At 30.4% G+C, this 13453-nt stretch overlaps 1 protein-coding gene across 5 annotated transcripts in view; it reads right to left on the bottom strand.

The window, feature by feature from the left end:
* Positions 1–822: 822 nt before the first annotated feature.
* GULP1 (GULP PTB domain containing engulfment adaptor 1) overlaps positions 823–13453 on the bottom strand; it is a 282987-nt gene continuing 270356 nt past the window's right edge. For all 5 annotated transcript variants that reach the window (XM_063101617.1, XM_063101641.1, XM_063101634.1 and 2 more), the window contains 3 exons: positions 11675–11813; positions 7127–7221; positions 823–977 (listed from right to left, as the gene is read on the bottom strand). In XM_063101617.1, the coding sequence (XP_062957687.1) occupies positions 906–977; positions 7127–7221; positions 11675–11813 (306 nt within the window). In that variant the 3' untranslated portion in view covers positions 823–905. The remainder of the gene's footprint in view (positions 978–7126; positions 7222–11674; positions 11814–13453) is intronic.

The following is a 13453-nucleotide window of genomic DNA, read 5'->3' as shown; positions in this document are numbered from 1 at the left end:
AATATCCATGTCAAAGAAAAAATGTGATAAAGATAGTCCTTTAGGGAGGAGAAATACATTTGGTAATGTCCATATGGGTAACAGACAATGCAACTAGACAGCATATATTCTAAGTGTTTTTAGAAAATATTAGATTAGATGATGTTTAGATGTTCTAGCAATGTAGCTTATCTCATTAAAAATAAAATTTTACATTTTTTATAAATAGCAAATTTATGTTTTTCCCACAGTCTTTATTTATGAAACAAATTAAATATTTAGAGTATAACTGATAATAATGACTAACATTATTATCTTGCATTTACTAATAAATACTCTAATTAAATCTGGTTTAATTATTATTGGAATTTATATTCTTGTTATTTTACCTTCTAAAATTTAGTGACCTGGTGACCTTATACTTAATGTTTACATTTTCCCAATGATGTGAACATTTTATATGTAAAACGTTATGTGTGAAATGAATGGTAACGTTTATTGGATTGAAAATGCAACATTTTTAGTTTAGCATTTGTATATCTCTTGAGTATTTTAAAAAGTGTCATTAAGGTATGGCTTTCGGGAAATCAATAGTAAGCTCGAAACATGGAGAACAAACACAAATTTCAATCTGCTAATTATTAGAACACGGCAGATATTTGGTTGGATAATTTGTCTTTCAATTATAAATTCATCTACGACAGAAAGAGAAAGGAACATAAAGTGTGATTTACTTTACAGTAAGTTGTTTTCAAAATAAAAGTTATAGATCAACAGTGAAGAGAGGAAATTTTGCTAAAATAATTTTCAAAAAGTTAAGATAATCAAAAATATATTGGCACATGTATAATACCTGTCTTAAAGTAATAACAAATGATATATATATAAACAAATTTAACATGAATCAGGATCTCTTGTTCTTGACATCAGCACCTGCTGTCTAATGGGTCGAGACAAAATACTGTGCCTTCAAGAGTTAGTCCCATTTTGAACCCCTCCTGAAAAAGAATAAAATCATTAAAATAGGAAATGCTCATGGCAAAATAAAATTAAATAAAATCTGTAACTAAAATAGACTATGAACAGAAGTTGAAATTGTCATGCTTTGATCAACTAAAAAATAATTCTATGCCAAATGTTGGCTTAGGAAGTTTTTATATAGGTATACATCCCTGGTAATTTTTACATCCATTAACATTTTTAATGTTTTAAATGCATGTGAGGTTAGCATGCATTAGAGACAGAAGAAAATAGCAATATATGAAATTGAGTAGTTTTAAGACTTAAATGATTATTTTCCAGTAAGCTTATTATTATGTCATTCTGTCATATACATATCATGTAGTATGTGATCCTGTAGATTAAATCCCCATGTTGGCTTTAAAGTCATTATTAACTTAAATATTATTAAGATAGCTAAACCTCAAATTGATGAGTGGTTCAAAATAGCCTGTTAATTTTCACCACTTCCTCCTACTTATCACTGTCCACAGCCTGGGTGAAATACTTTGCGTAAATGCAATGCCATCCTGCCTGTGGAACACAGAACTGCAGACACTCTGCCAGGGAGAAGAAGCTTTGCCTGCTAGTCCTGCTATTGCTTGTAGTGGACTGGAGCTCTCATTCTTTTTAGCATGTTTTAGGTGTTCTGAAAGTTAAGTTGCCTTTGATTTATTGAGAGGAAGTACACAATTGCTATAAAAGTCTTGTGTTGTTTTTTTTCCCTAAGATTTTGAGTGAAAACTTACTGGCAAAGAAGTCTGTCCTTCTCCACTCCAAGCTCTATTCTTTTTTGCATAAGGTGAAATGTGGACCATCTCTGCTCTTACCACCTCCCTCCAACCCTACCCTTGCCTGCAAATCTATGCACACTGGCCTCTAAAACAGAAATGGAAAGCACAGACTCACAATGATCGGTGGAACCGGGGGCCAAGTTTGAGGTTTCCTTGTGAAAGCAATGTGTAGCAGGGCCCTATATAAGACTTTCCTTCTTACCAATTGTACTGAAACTTTGTTCAGGGAGGTAATTTGTAGTTTGGGGTAGCCGTGTGACCCGCTATTGGCAAATGAAATGTAGAAAGCAGTTCATTCCTGAAGATAACAAAACATCTCTCAAAGAGAACCATTAGTCCTTGGCTAGGCCTTGTGTATTTTGTTTAATTAGACTGACCGTATCTACTTTTGTCTTAGCCAATTGCGTATCTGTTTGCATTTTCCAAAACTATTTTTGTTTAAAATAGGTCTCTAAATGTACTTATTTAATTACAAATCCAATGTAAACATTATCACATAGAGGAAGAAAGTAGTTATAAAACTGCAAGCCACACCTTGCTGTTAATGATCATAGAATATTTCTCATGTTTACAGCACAGAGACTACACAGCATGTCACTACCGCAAAGGTTTTTCAAAACTGCATCCCAGTACTTGGAATACAAATTATATTCGGTTGGGTAAAAAGGTCAGAGTACTTACCACTATTTTTTAAATACCTGTTCTCATCACGAAAGGAAATATTTTGCCATATTTATGCATAGTTTTTAAACATCCACCAAATACTCAGAAAAGTGAATACTTTAGACTGTAAATACTAAAGTAAACTGTTATTTTAAAATATTTTATTTGAATTTATGAAGATTTGTGTACTATGTCATATTCTGCTATATTACGAATGATAGGTAGATAAGGATAGATAACCTAGATAGGTAAGGAAAGAAAGAGAGAGAAAGAGAAAGAGAGAGAGAGAGTTTTCAAATTTTATCAGTTCATTTTGCAATTATACTATTATCACTTCAATTACCCTGAAAATACTATTTATTAATGCATTCAGTATTGGAAAAGCAGAATGGCAATCAAAGTAAAATAGGAGTCAATCACAATGTCAATAATAAAGTGTTTGTATATAACTTACAACATCTCCATGATGATTTTTTAAGGATCCTTTCAGAGTCCCATTAGGTTGACCCAATTATCCCAATTAACAGATGCATTATTTAAAAAGCTCCTTGGTTTTCTTTCTTCCTAAGATAGAATTTCCCACACATTTTCTAACCTTTCTTCGTACGTCTCACTTTGTAAGTCATGATTTAATGAACTCTGAATCCTTGCATGGTTTCCATATCCTCTTGAATTTTATACCTCTCTGAATGAAAATGAGGCTTTATTTACTCTATGTAGTGATGCAAATAATCATTAACTAATATCACACAAATTAATAATTTTATAATTAATTAAAGTAGTAACAATCATAAGTCTTGTATATGAAATACTTTTCTCAATCGCATTTCCTTATTTTGAAATAGAGAGAAAAGCATAATCAAGGAAGGAAAAACACAACTGTCAACATGTTGAGGTATGTCCTTTTTCACTAAGTATAGATTTTTAAATCATTATAATGATAATATAAATAATTATATTTATGTTATAATAACTTTCTGATTTATGTAATATGTTTCATATATATAATTTTATATCTTCCTTTCTTTATCTCAGCAGAAATAACTGTTTATATTATTTTGAGTTCCCATAAAACTAAGTTATTATGACTCTCGAGTCTTTTACGTTTTACAATCATTTATTTGTTTCCAATATTTTACAGTTATCAATACAACTAACTGAATATTTTTGTGCATAGAAATTTAACACATTTATAACTACTTTCTTCTCAGAATAAATTGTTTTAAAGTTTTTAGTATAGAGTAGAAATACAAATATTAATAACAAATTAGTCTCTAAAGGGAGGCTATGGACTAACCCTGGTCCAGCAGTGATTTAGAGTGCTTGTTTCATCACATTTTTACTTGTACTGATTCTTAGTAAGAAAATACAATTGCTAGTTTGCTAGATTAAAGTGACATTTACATTTCTTTGTTTAATTTGTATGTTTACTTTGACTAGACAGAGCATGTCTCCATATGTGTTAGCCAGCTGTCATCTTCTTTTGTGAACTACTGCTTTTTAATTTATCTGTTGTTTAGTTCCTAATTATTTGTCTACTTACTTTAATTATGTATATGTGATATATTTATATATTGTTAAGGTCAAATTAAGAAGAACTTTTGAAGACTATCTGTTCATATTTCTCTTTTCCTCAAAAATTTTTCTCTCCAAATCACAAGTCTGATGAATAAGCAATTATATCCCAAACATTTTAAGCTGCCTAATGTTTCTGAAATTTATTTGGGTATTTGCTGTAAGTTTCAGCTGTACATTGATCGTCTCCCAAATCATTATCCAACTGACGTAACACCATTTGTGCATAATTCTCTCATCCTTCACTGACTTGCCATACTTCTTTTTTAGTGTATTAAATTATTATATATATTTTAGGCAATCAATGATATTCCACTGATTTGCCTGTCAGTGATATATAGCCAGCATTTAAATTATGTCAAATCAAATAACTTCATTACTAATTTCAAATAAATATCTAATGTTCTAACTATTTAAAATTAAGTATGGCTTAACATATCTGTTTAAATTCTTACATGCATAAGATATTTCTGTGGTTTAAAACTCAATAACTTAGCTCCCTTAGAAATAGCTTAGTCACAATCCTTCATAAATGAAAAAGAAATACTAAATATTTTTCTAGGCTTATTAACTCAATATGGTCTTCACAACACATTATATTATATTATGTTTTTATATGATGTGCAAAGATAAAAATATTAGCTAAATGTGTGCATTAGATTAACTAGACTAGCAAGATTAATAAAGAAAGTTGTCACAGAATTTAGATGAAGGAAATCGTATTTTACTTTTGAGTGACCTAGCAAGAGAGGGAGGGGGAGAGGGAGGAAGGAAAAGGAGGAACTAGTAAAGGGACATGAAAATCAACTATATTGTATATGATCAATTAAAATAATTTTTTAAAATAATAATAAATAAATAAATAAAAAATAAATAGATAAATAAATAAATAAAATAAAAATGAACTTGCAAGCAGATCTCAGACTAAAAGAAACAGACAAGCAATAAGACAGACAATGCAATAGTGACCAATTCATTGAAAAAATAACCTGAAATTATGGATTATGAAACCTCTTTAAACATACCTAATAATCAGACACATCCATATGAAACTGCTGTTTGAATATTTATCTAATAAGGCATGCAAATATTAAAGTTTTAGCTTTAAAAAGTTGTAAGTTTATAATCATTATTAAAAGAATATACCAACCATCTCTGGCGCTACCCACCATGAAAGCAGATAAGAATAAAAAAAGACATCAATAAAATATTAGAAATGGCAAAAAACAAAAATAGAAACACCACAGTTTAACATTTGACTAACACATCACTAAATCGTTCCCACATAGTGCTTCTCAAACTTGGTTCCTACAAGAGTCTGGAGATGGAGGCTTATCTTTTAATATCTACAGAAAATTTTTCAATTTTGTGACACTCTAAAAAACAATCATAGAAAAGTACTCTTCATGGCCTGCATAATCCTTGAGAATAAGTATTTCCACAAGTACTACTTATGTTTGTACCTACAAAAGCATTAGTACTGAGAAGCACAAGCCTAACTGGTAAAACTAATGAGAAAGGAAAAGAACTGATTTAATATGAAATATAGCATTCTTCCTAAATAATCGTGCATTATTTGAGTGAACATTTGATAGTATATGAAATCTAGAAAAGAAGTGGGAAAATTGTGCCATCAGACAGGATATATTTTGAAATCAACAGAAATTTCATACAGTGGTTTTACTTTCAGACAGATAACATCATCCCTTCTGCTACATTAAAGTTCTTAATTTGAATTTTATTGGTGTTGTCATTTTGCTTTTATTTAATTCATAATTTTTGAATTCATAATTGTGTGAGAAATATGACAATTTTTTTGTAAATATTTAAGAAATATAGTAACAATTTAAGTTAATATGAAGATATGAAATAATTTTTCCTGTAAAAGGAATTACAAATCACCCAACTTGAGAAGTACTGTTTTACTATATTTTTTAAAAACCTGAAGTCATGTGTTAAACAATTCAACTTAAAATGCAGGCATGTAGGTCTGGCTGGTTTGCTCAGTTGGTTAGAGTGCAACGTTGATAAGGTCAAGGATTTGGATCCCCATACTGGCCAGCCACCAAAAAAAAGCAAACAAGCAAACAAACAAACAAACAAAAACCCAAGTATGTTTTTTATATCCAGAATGGTAAGAAAATTCACATAATACCTAGAAAATAAGATTGCTACATAGCTACATTCCAGAATGAGTGGAAGGGTATTTATATTATCCTTCCAGGGAGGAGTACACTTACCAGGGTTAGATCAAAGTTCACCCGTTAAATTTTTCTTTCCGGGAAGTGAAGCATAGAGAGTGAAGGTATTAACCCAGGACTAATAAATGGAAATACCTCCTTTGCCTTACTTTAGTGTCTTCACTGTCTCTTCTCAATCAGCTTCATGTAATTGGTGTCTGTCTGGATTCTACCATATATGAACTTTTTGATGAAAAATAGGCTATAATAGCTTCACTAAAATGTAAAGGGCAGATATAAAGAGAATTCTTTACTCTAGTGTTTATAAGATTTTATTAATCATGGCCCACTGTATAAAGGTTTTAAAACCAATTTCTTCACACTTCCCAAACAATTTAAAATTCAAAAATAAAAGGGAAAGAGAGAAATAAAAACCCAACTGGATTACATTCCTAAAGAAGTTGTCACTGGGTGTCTGCTTTTTCAATAAGAGGCCAGAAGTTATGAGCTACAGCTACAAAGCTTCTATTCAGAAAGAATGATTTTACTCTCACAAAGATTTTCCTTTATCTACCCATTTACAATTTTGAAATTCATACTTCTTAAGACTGAGATAAGATCTTATAAACCTAGTGCAATGACCTTTTAATTTCTGGATTTCAAAACAATGAACTATTAGAATCAATGTCATTTTGTATAAAAAAGGAATCATCTTATTGCCATTGCAAATTGAACTGTTAAGAAAAAACTTACCCTTTGCATATGTAGGAGGATTTTTAGGACAAAATGTACGTTATTATTTTAAAGTAATTATTTAAAGTAAATTTTTATAGTGACAATAACTCAACAAAAGCAACAATTCGGTATATAACATTCTCTCTGTCTCAGATTAAAAAGAAATAAACCATTTATGGGCCAATCTGTTAAAATAGTCACCTGCATCTCATCTAATTTTGATTGAATATCTGGAGGGAAATCCCCTGCTCCACAGTTAAACGGGTCAAAAGGTTCTGCTCCAAACAGATCTCGTTCTAAAAGAAGAAAATAATATAGTAAATAAAAAGACAAGAAGTGAGTTGGGGTGAGTTAGATTTCAAAGGCAGAATTACATAAATAAATATTTACACGATCAAATGAGACAATATCCACACTTATACTCTATGTTTGGCTTCCTGAGCTTGGACTAAACACTAACAAGGAAATAAAGATCCATTTTATGATATTAAAGACTGTTTCATAATGAATTATTCAGAGATGTTTCTGTCTTTAATAAAGACTTCTTAATAATAAATTAACAAAGTATTTGATAATAACTATATTACAATACCTACATTTTATTGAAGAAATTTAAGTTTGCTAAAAATAAGGTACTACTCATTGAGAATTCCCTAATTCCACTTATTGATTCCTTGCAACACAATAGTAAAGCAAAATGTAGGACTGAGAAGATTGGTAAGTAGCCTTACTCATAGTTCATGTACTTTAATCTGAATTTCTATCCAGTAGAAACTTAAGATACATTATCTAGTGTAGTATGAAATCATGTCACCTTCTTAGATAACTATGATGAGACAGGTTCTTTAAAAATGCCTATCTCAGAAATAAATTTCTGTTCTAAAAATAGTAGGAATGCAGTATCAGAAAAGCTCTCTGTACATACATTCTAAATTATGCACTGCTTTTTATCACTAAAGATGTAACAAAGTTAAAACTGATGTTCAAAATTGATAGGCTATGGACTATTATATGATTTTTAAAAAATTCTTATGAAATTTCTTTCCTCTGAATCAATTCAAATGCAACCTTAATTGGAGAAAAATTAAATTATAAATGGGACTGGGTATTTATTATGTATTTAAACCTTCATTTTGCAGGAAAACTTAGATTCTCAAAGTTCAGTGTTATATGAGAAATAATATGCTACTTGATTTCTACCTTACCCTCTAAAATCACTCTGTGACTCCCATGATGAAGGATCCATGCTTTTACAGTTGCAACTGTTTTTTCTCAAATTCTTGTAATAAATAAGTAAATAAATGTAAAATGCTTAGAAGTTGCTGGTGTTATATAAATAAGAGGAATATATAATTTACCATCCAAGTGAAGACACTTTTAAAAGTGAAAAGAGCGCTCCCCATAGTTACACTGGAACAAAAGCTATAAGCCAGAACTGTCCTAAACAAGTAAGAATTGATTGTTACCTCACATATAGTTGATGGGTATTACTATTGCCTTTATTGTTTATTTTCCCCAGTCTAATGTTGCTCAGGCAATAAATCCAAATTTAGAGAACCGAGGAGCTTTTCTATGGAGGAGTGTCCTGGTTACCACTATACCACAAGTATATTCAACAGTGCCTTTCACGTAGTAGGTGTTTGTTTAAAAAATGAATTAACGAAGGGGAAGGATTGCTGATCAGGAAGAACAGAGATTTTTCATTACATAGATTTTCTCAAATTGGGACTCAAGAATCAATAGAACTTTCAGATCGGTTTAAAGGAATCCTTGACATTTCTGAAATACAATGAGAAACTGTATATAAGTGGGCATGCTATGTTTTTATGTGAAGAGGTTTCCAAACTTTCATCATATTCTCAAGAGTCTATGACTCCCCTAGAAGTTAAGAACCAACTATGCTACAGATGAAGTAAAGATATTAATACTGCATAAATTAATAAACATTACAGAGCTCTTTGGTGTTTTCCGGTCTGCTCAGATAAGTCTAAAATTCATAACAACAATCATATAAGTTCAATTTCCAAGGAAAAAGATTTGTTATGCAATTAATAACATTAAAATTTGTTGAGTCTAATGCAAGAGTAAAAAGATCACTTTCAATGAGTCATTTTTCCCCTCATCAGGAAAATATTTATTGAACAAATACTGTATGCCACACATTCTGCTAGGCAACGTATTAAAGTACTGATGAACGGGCCAAGTCTGTTTACTCATGGAATTTATAGCCAATCAGGGTACATAGTTATTAAATAAATTAAAGTCTGATCTGTATTCAAAGAAGAGACAGAATTCAATGGAAGTGAAAAATAGCAAGTCAAAAATATGTTACAGAGAACCACTAGGATACTTAGGCACTAAGAAGAAAAACTGATGGGGTAATCATGTAGGTTTTTGGTTTCACATACTTAGTAGATAATGAAAAAATAAATTAATACATGTAAGAGTTCATTGGATTAGAGTTTCAGACAATTTCACAATTAAAACTGAGATGAACAATTTGTCCTTAAATGGTTAGAATAGATAGATTGATAGAGATATATCTATATAATCTATCTCTCTATTATCTATCTATCAAACTATCTTACTACTTACCTACTAAACTTTGATACTCAGGAATATATAGACACTGAAAATTGTATCAAAGTGTTATTTCAGTTTCTTATTGATGTATCTCTTTAAACCGTTTGATCATTTCTGACTAGATTTTCCAAAGGCTTTTCAAAATCATTAATGTCTAAAACAGAACTCATTATTTTCTCTTTCTCTAGTGCTAGTTTTCCCTGCTACCATTTGGCCTAAAATCCTGAATTATAATTGATTTTGAACTTTCAGTCACCATATTGATTATTTCTTGGTTATTTATACTCCTAAATATCTTCAAATCTATTCACTCTTCTCAATTTATATTTCAACTTGGATTAAAATACTTCATTGTCAATACATTGCTAATTTATATTTCAAATTCCAGCATGTAAAAAGATCTATTGTACATCAAAGTGACTATAGTTAATAATAATATATCGTATATTTGAAAATTGCTAAGGGAATAGATTTTAAGTGTTCTCATCACAAAAAAAGAAGTATGTGAAGTAATGCATGTTATTAGTTTGATGTAGCCATTCCACAATGCAGACTCTACCAAAACATCATATTGTACACCATAAATATGTGCAATTTTTATTTGCCAATTAAAAAAAAAAACCTCTGCAATATTAAGAAGATTTTCTAAATATATAAATATGCATCTCTACATTGTTAACAAAACAAATGTTTTATGGAATACATGAGCAATAAGATTACTCGGCATAGGTTCTTCAAAAGTTCATGGAAAAATGGAATTAAAAGATAACACTAATCTTTCCACGAACCTTTTGAAGACTCCTCATATTTCTACACAGGGTAAATGAAATTTTAGTTTCAACAAAGATTCAGATGGCTTAAACAAATGCATTCTTACTTTGTATATGACACCTGGAAATATCGATAAAAATTTTTTTTTTGAAAAAGAAATTCTAGCATGTAATCCAAGTCTAGTGTATGTGCAAAACACTTCTCATTAAATAAATAAATGAACAAGTGAATAAGTGATGAGGTCCAAGGAATTAAGACAGTGGTAAAGGAAGAGATGGAAGAACACTAAAAAGGGCAAAAATATATCCTATCATGATATCAGCGTATTGGCAACATTTTTAAAACACACTATGACATGCTTCTTATGAATTATTTCCTAGAAAAAATTAGTTTGCATTGGCACAAAATATATTCAGAAGAATTTTGAAATACATTTTAACTTATGTAAGTATTGAGATATTTTTATAAGCAGATTTTTAAAGTCCCTAATGTTATTACTTTGTATGTACAAATTAGTCCTCTAAAATGTATTGAATATGTAACATGAGCAAAGTAGTTTGTTACATTCCAAGTAGGAAAACAAATAAACTATAGGTCCTGCCATGTATTAAAATCTTAAGCTAAAATTTCAGACATATCCTAAATGTCTTAATGTGAGCTAGAGAGAATGCAATAAAACACAATATGCAAAACTCTCTTTTCTTCAGTTTCCTTTGAACATAGTGACAGATTCATGGCCATTGGGAACTATTCTTTCAGTTTCTGTGATAGGGCTCAAATTAGTATACAGCCAAGACACTGAAAATCAACATGTGTTGGATGCTTTCTAATTCATCAAAAATAGACTTTGATCTTCCTTCCAGATATATAAAAGATAAAACAGAAAAGCAGTGTGTTTACATCATTTGAGATATCAAAGAAAAAAAAAACCCTTACGTAGGGGCAATAAATGAACAAATCATGGCATTTACATAATTTATATATTTCTTCAACTAAGATTATGATAACCAAAAAATTTAAACCAAACTCTCCTAAACATGTCAAAATGATTGAAATAATTACCTCCAGAGTTATTTTTAATAATTAAAGGAACACATTAAAATATAATTCAAAACACAATAAATATATAATTAAATGTTTTGTATTATGATGTAAATGATTCTACACCGAAATATCATTGTTTATACAATAGGTTCATATTGCAAATAGAAATGTCTGAATTACAAAGTGAAACAGAATTAACTGAATTTGGCACAAATATGAAAACACTTAATTATTAATACTTTAATAATTAAAATTATTAGTGAACTTAAGATATGTGATTTCCCACAAAATGTTAAACACTTGAAATGTATCCAAATATAGCAAGGAATATTGATTTGCTTAGAAGCTTACTAATCTCGGCAGATCTACTAGGTACAGGAGGTGGCTGTGTGCCATTCCGAGTAGGTATCGAAGACTGGTGTGATGTTGGAGAAAACGGAATCATATCAAAGATGTCAGTGGAGGGTGACTGAGGTGTCACACTGCCTGCCTGCAATGAAGATAATATGAATTAGGGTGGTATATCATGTAGGCACATTGTAACGCTAAATATTTGATATACATATAAAATACATAAACAACAAGTTCAGTTGAATCATATATAAATTTTGCTATTTGCTAGATCAAAAATAGTTAAGGATTGGCAATTTCATATGATTCAACCAGTTAGCCAAAATGTAAGAAAGCAATAGAAAATTTCTCCGTAAGTGTTCACAAAGATAATGGCAAAAATAGTGAATTCTGGATGGATATACAAGATATATTGGATTTTTTTTTGCATATCTAGAAATAATTGCCATTTGTATCAGAAAATTAGAAACACGTTGGAAACTATTTATATAAAATATGATTTCAGTAATATATCTCCCACAAGATTCTAAATTTTAAACAAAACTAATTGAACATAAATGACCCATCTTAAATATAAACATTTAAAATCAATTGATGGCAATTTTTTTTACATTTTTAAGAGAAGAGTATATTTTAATTTGTATTTTAATAGCAGTATAATTTATTCCTAAAAGATTTCATTGTTTACTATAAAAAATAGCTACCTTGTAAAATAAATTAATAATCAACAATGTACCACCAAAATCGCTTGAGTTATCTGTACAGTGTGAACTAGAATTAACAAATACAGAAAAAAAAAAAATGAAAATCCTATGAAAATGTAGCCAAGATGTAGGAATGAAACAATGTTATGTCAAACAAGAAACGTGTGTGTGTGTGTGTGTGTGTGTGTGTGTGTGTGTGTGTGTGTGTGTGTGTGTGTGTGGTGTGTGTGTGTGTGTGTGTGTGTGATCTCCTATGAAAAGCATCTGGTCTGATCAAGAACAAAAGAGAATTCCTCATTTGGAGGGGAATAATAAGAAAAAAATTGCTTTCCCGTATGAACATGGAGATTGCATACAGTGGTTCATACTAAAATTAGAGTCCTCAGAATACATTTTTTAAAAAAATTCATAGATGACGTAGTTGATGAAGAAAAATAAGGCTGATTGTATGTAGAGAGTGATGGATTTTCTATTCTGGTAAAATGGTTGTTAGTACATATTTTCATGCAGGAAAATTGCTGTCACTCTCCTTTTCTTTAACAATTTGTTTACTGAATCCCTCACCCCTTTACTCTTATTCAGAGATATTTTTCCTAATCATCCTATCCTGTATCTCACCTGGCTTCCATATCTCTCCTCTGTCTCAGGATATAAAAACACTCAAATCCTGACTGTCATTAAAAACAAAACAAACCAACCAATTTTTTCAAAAATTCTGTTCCTCTTTACTCCTCCAGCCTCTCATCTCTCTTTCTCTTCCCTTCAAGGCTAAGTTCCTTGAAAGTGAAACTTCGCTTTCTGTTCCACCTTTTATTTCATTCAGTCCTTAACTCATATCAATTTAGACGTTGCTCTATTTTTCACTACTGAAACTGCATTTACCAGTGTCACTGATGACCTAATTTCCCAATTGCTAGATCTGATGGATCGTTTGAAGTACCTGTCCTAGTTCATCTTTCTGTAAATTTCTACACTATCATCTCTTTCTACTTGAAACTTTCTGCTATCAGGTAACCAAAGGAAACAAAAGTGGCACACACAGTCTCCAGATCTCATCACATTGATTCAAGACATA

The sequence above is a fragment of the Cynocephalus volans genome, chromosome 1 (genome assembly GCF_027409185.1).
Source record: "Cynocephalus volans isolate mCynVol1 chromosome 1, mCynVol1.pri, whole genome shotgun sequence".
NCBI lineage: Eukaryota > Metazoa > Chordata > Mammalia > Dermoptera > Cynocephalidae > Cynocephalus > Cynocephalus volans.
This window is presented reverse-complemented; position numbering and strand designations above follow the sequence as displayed.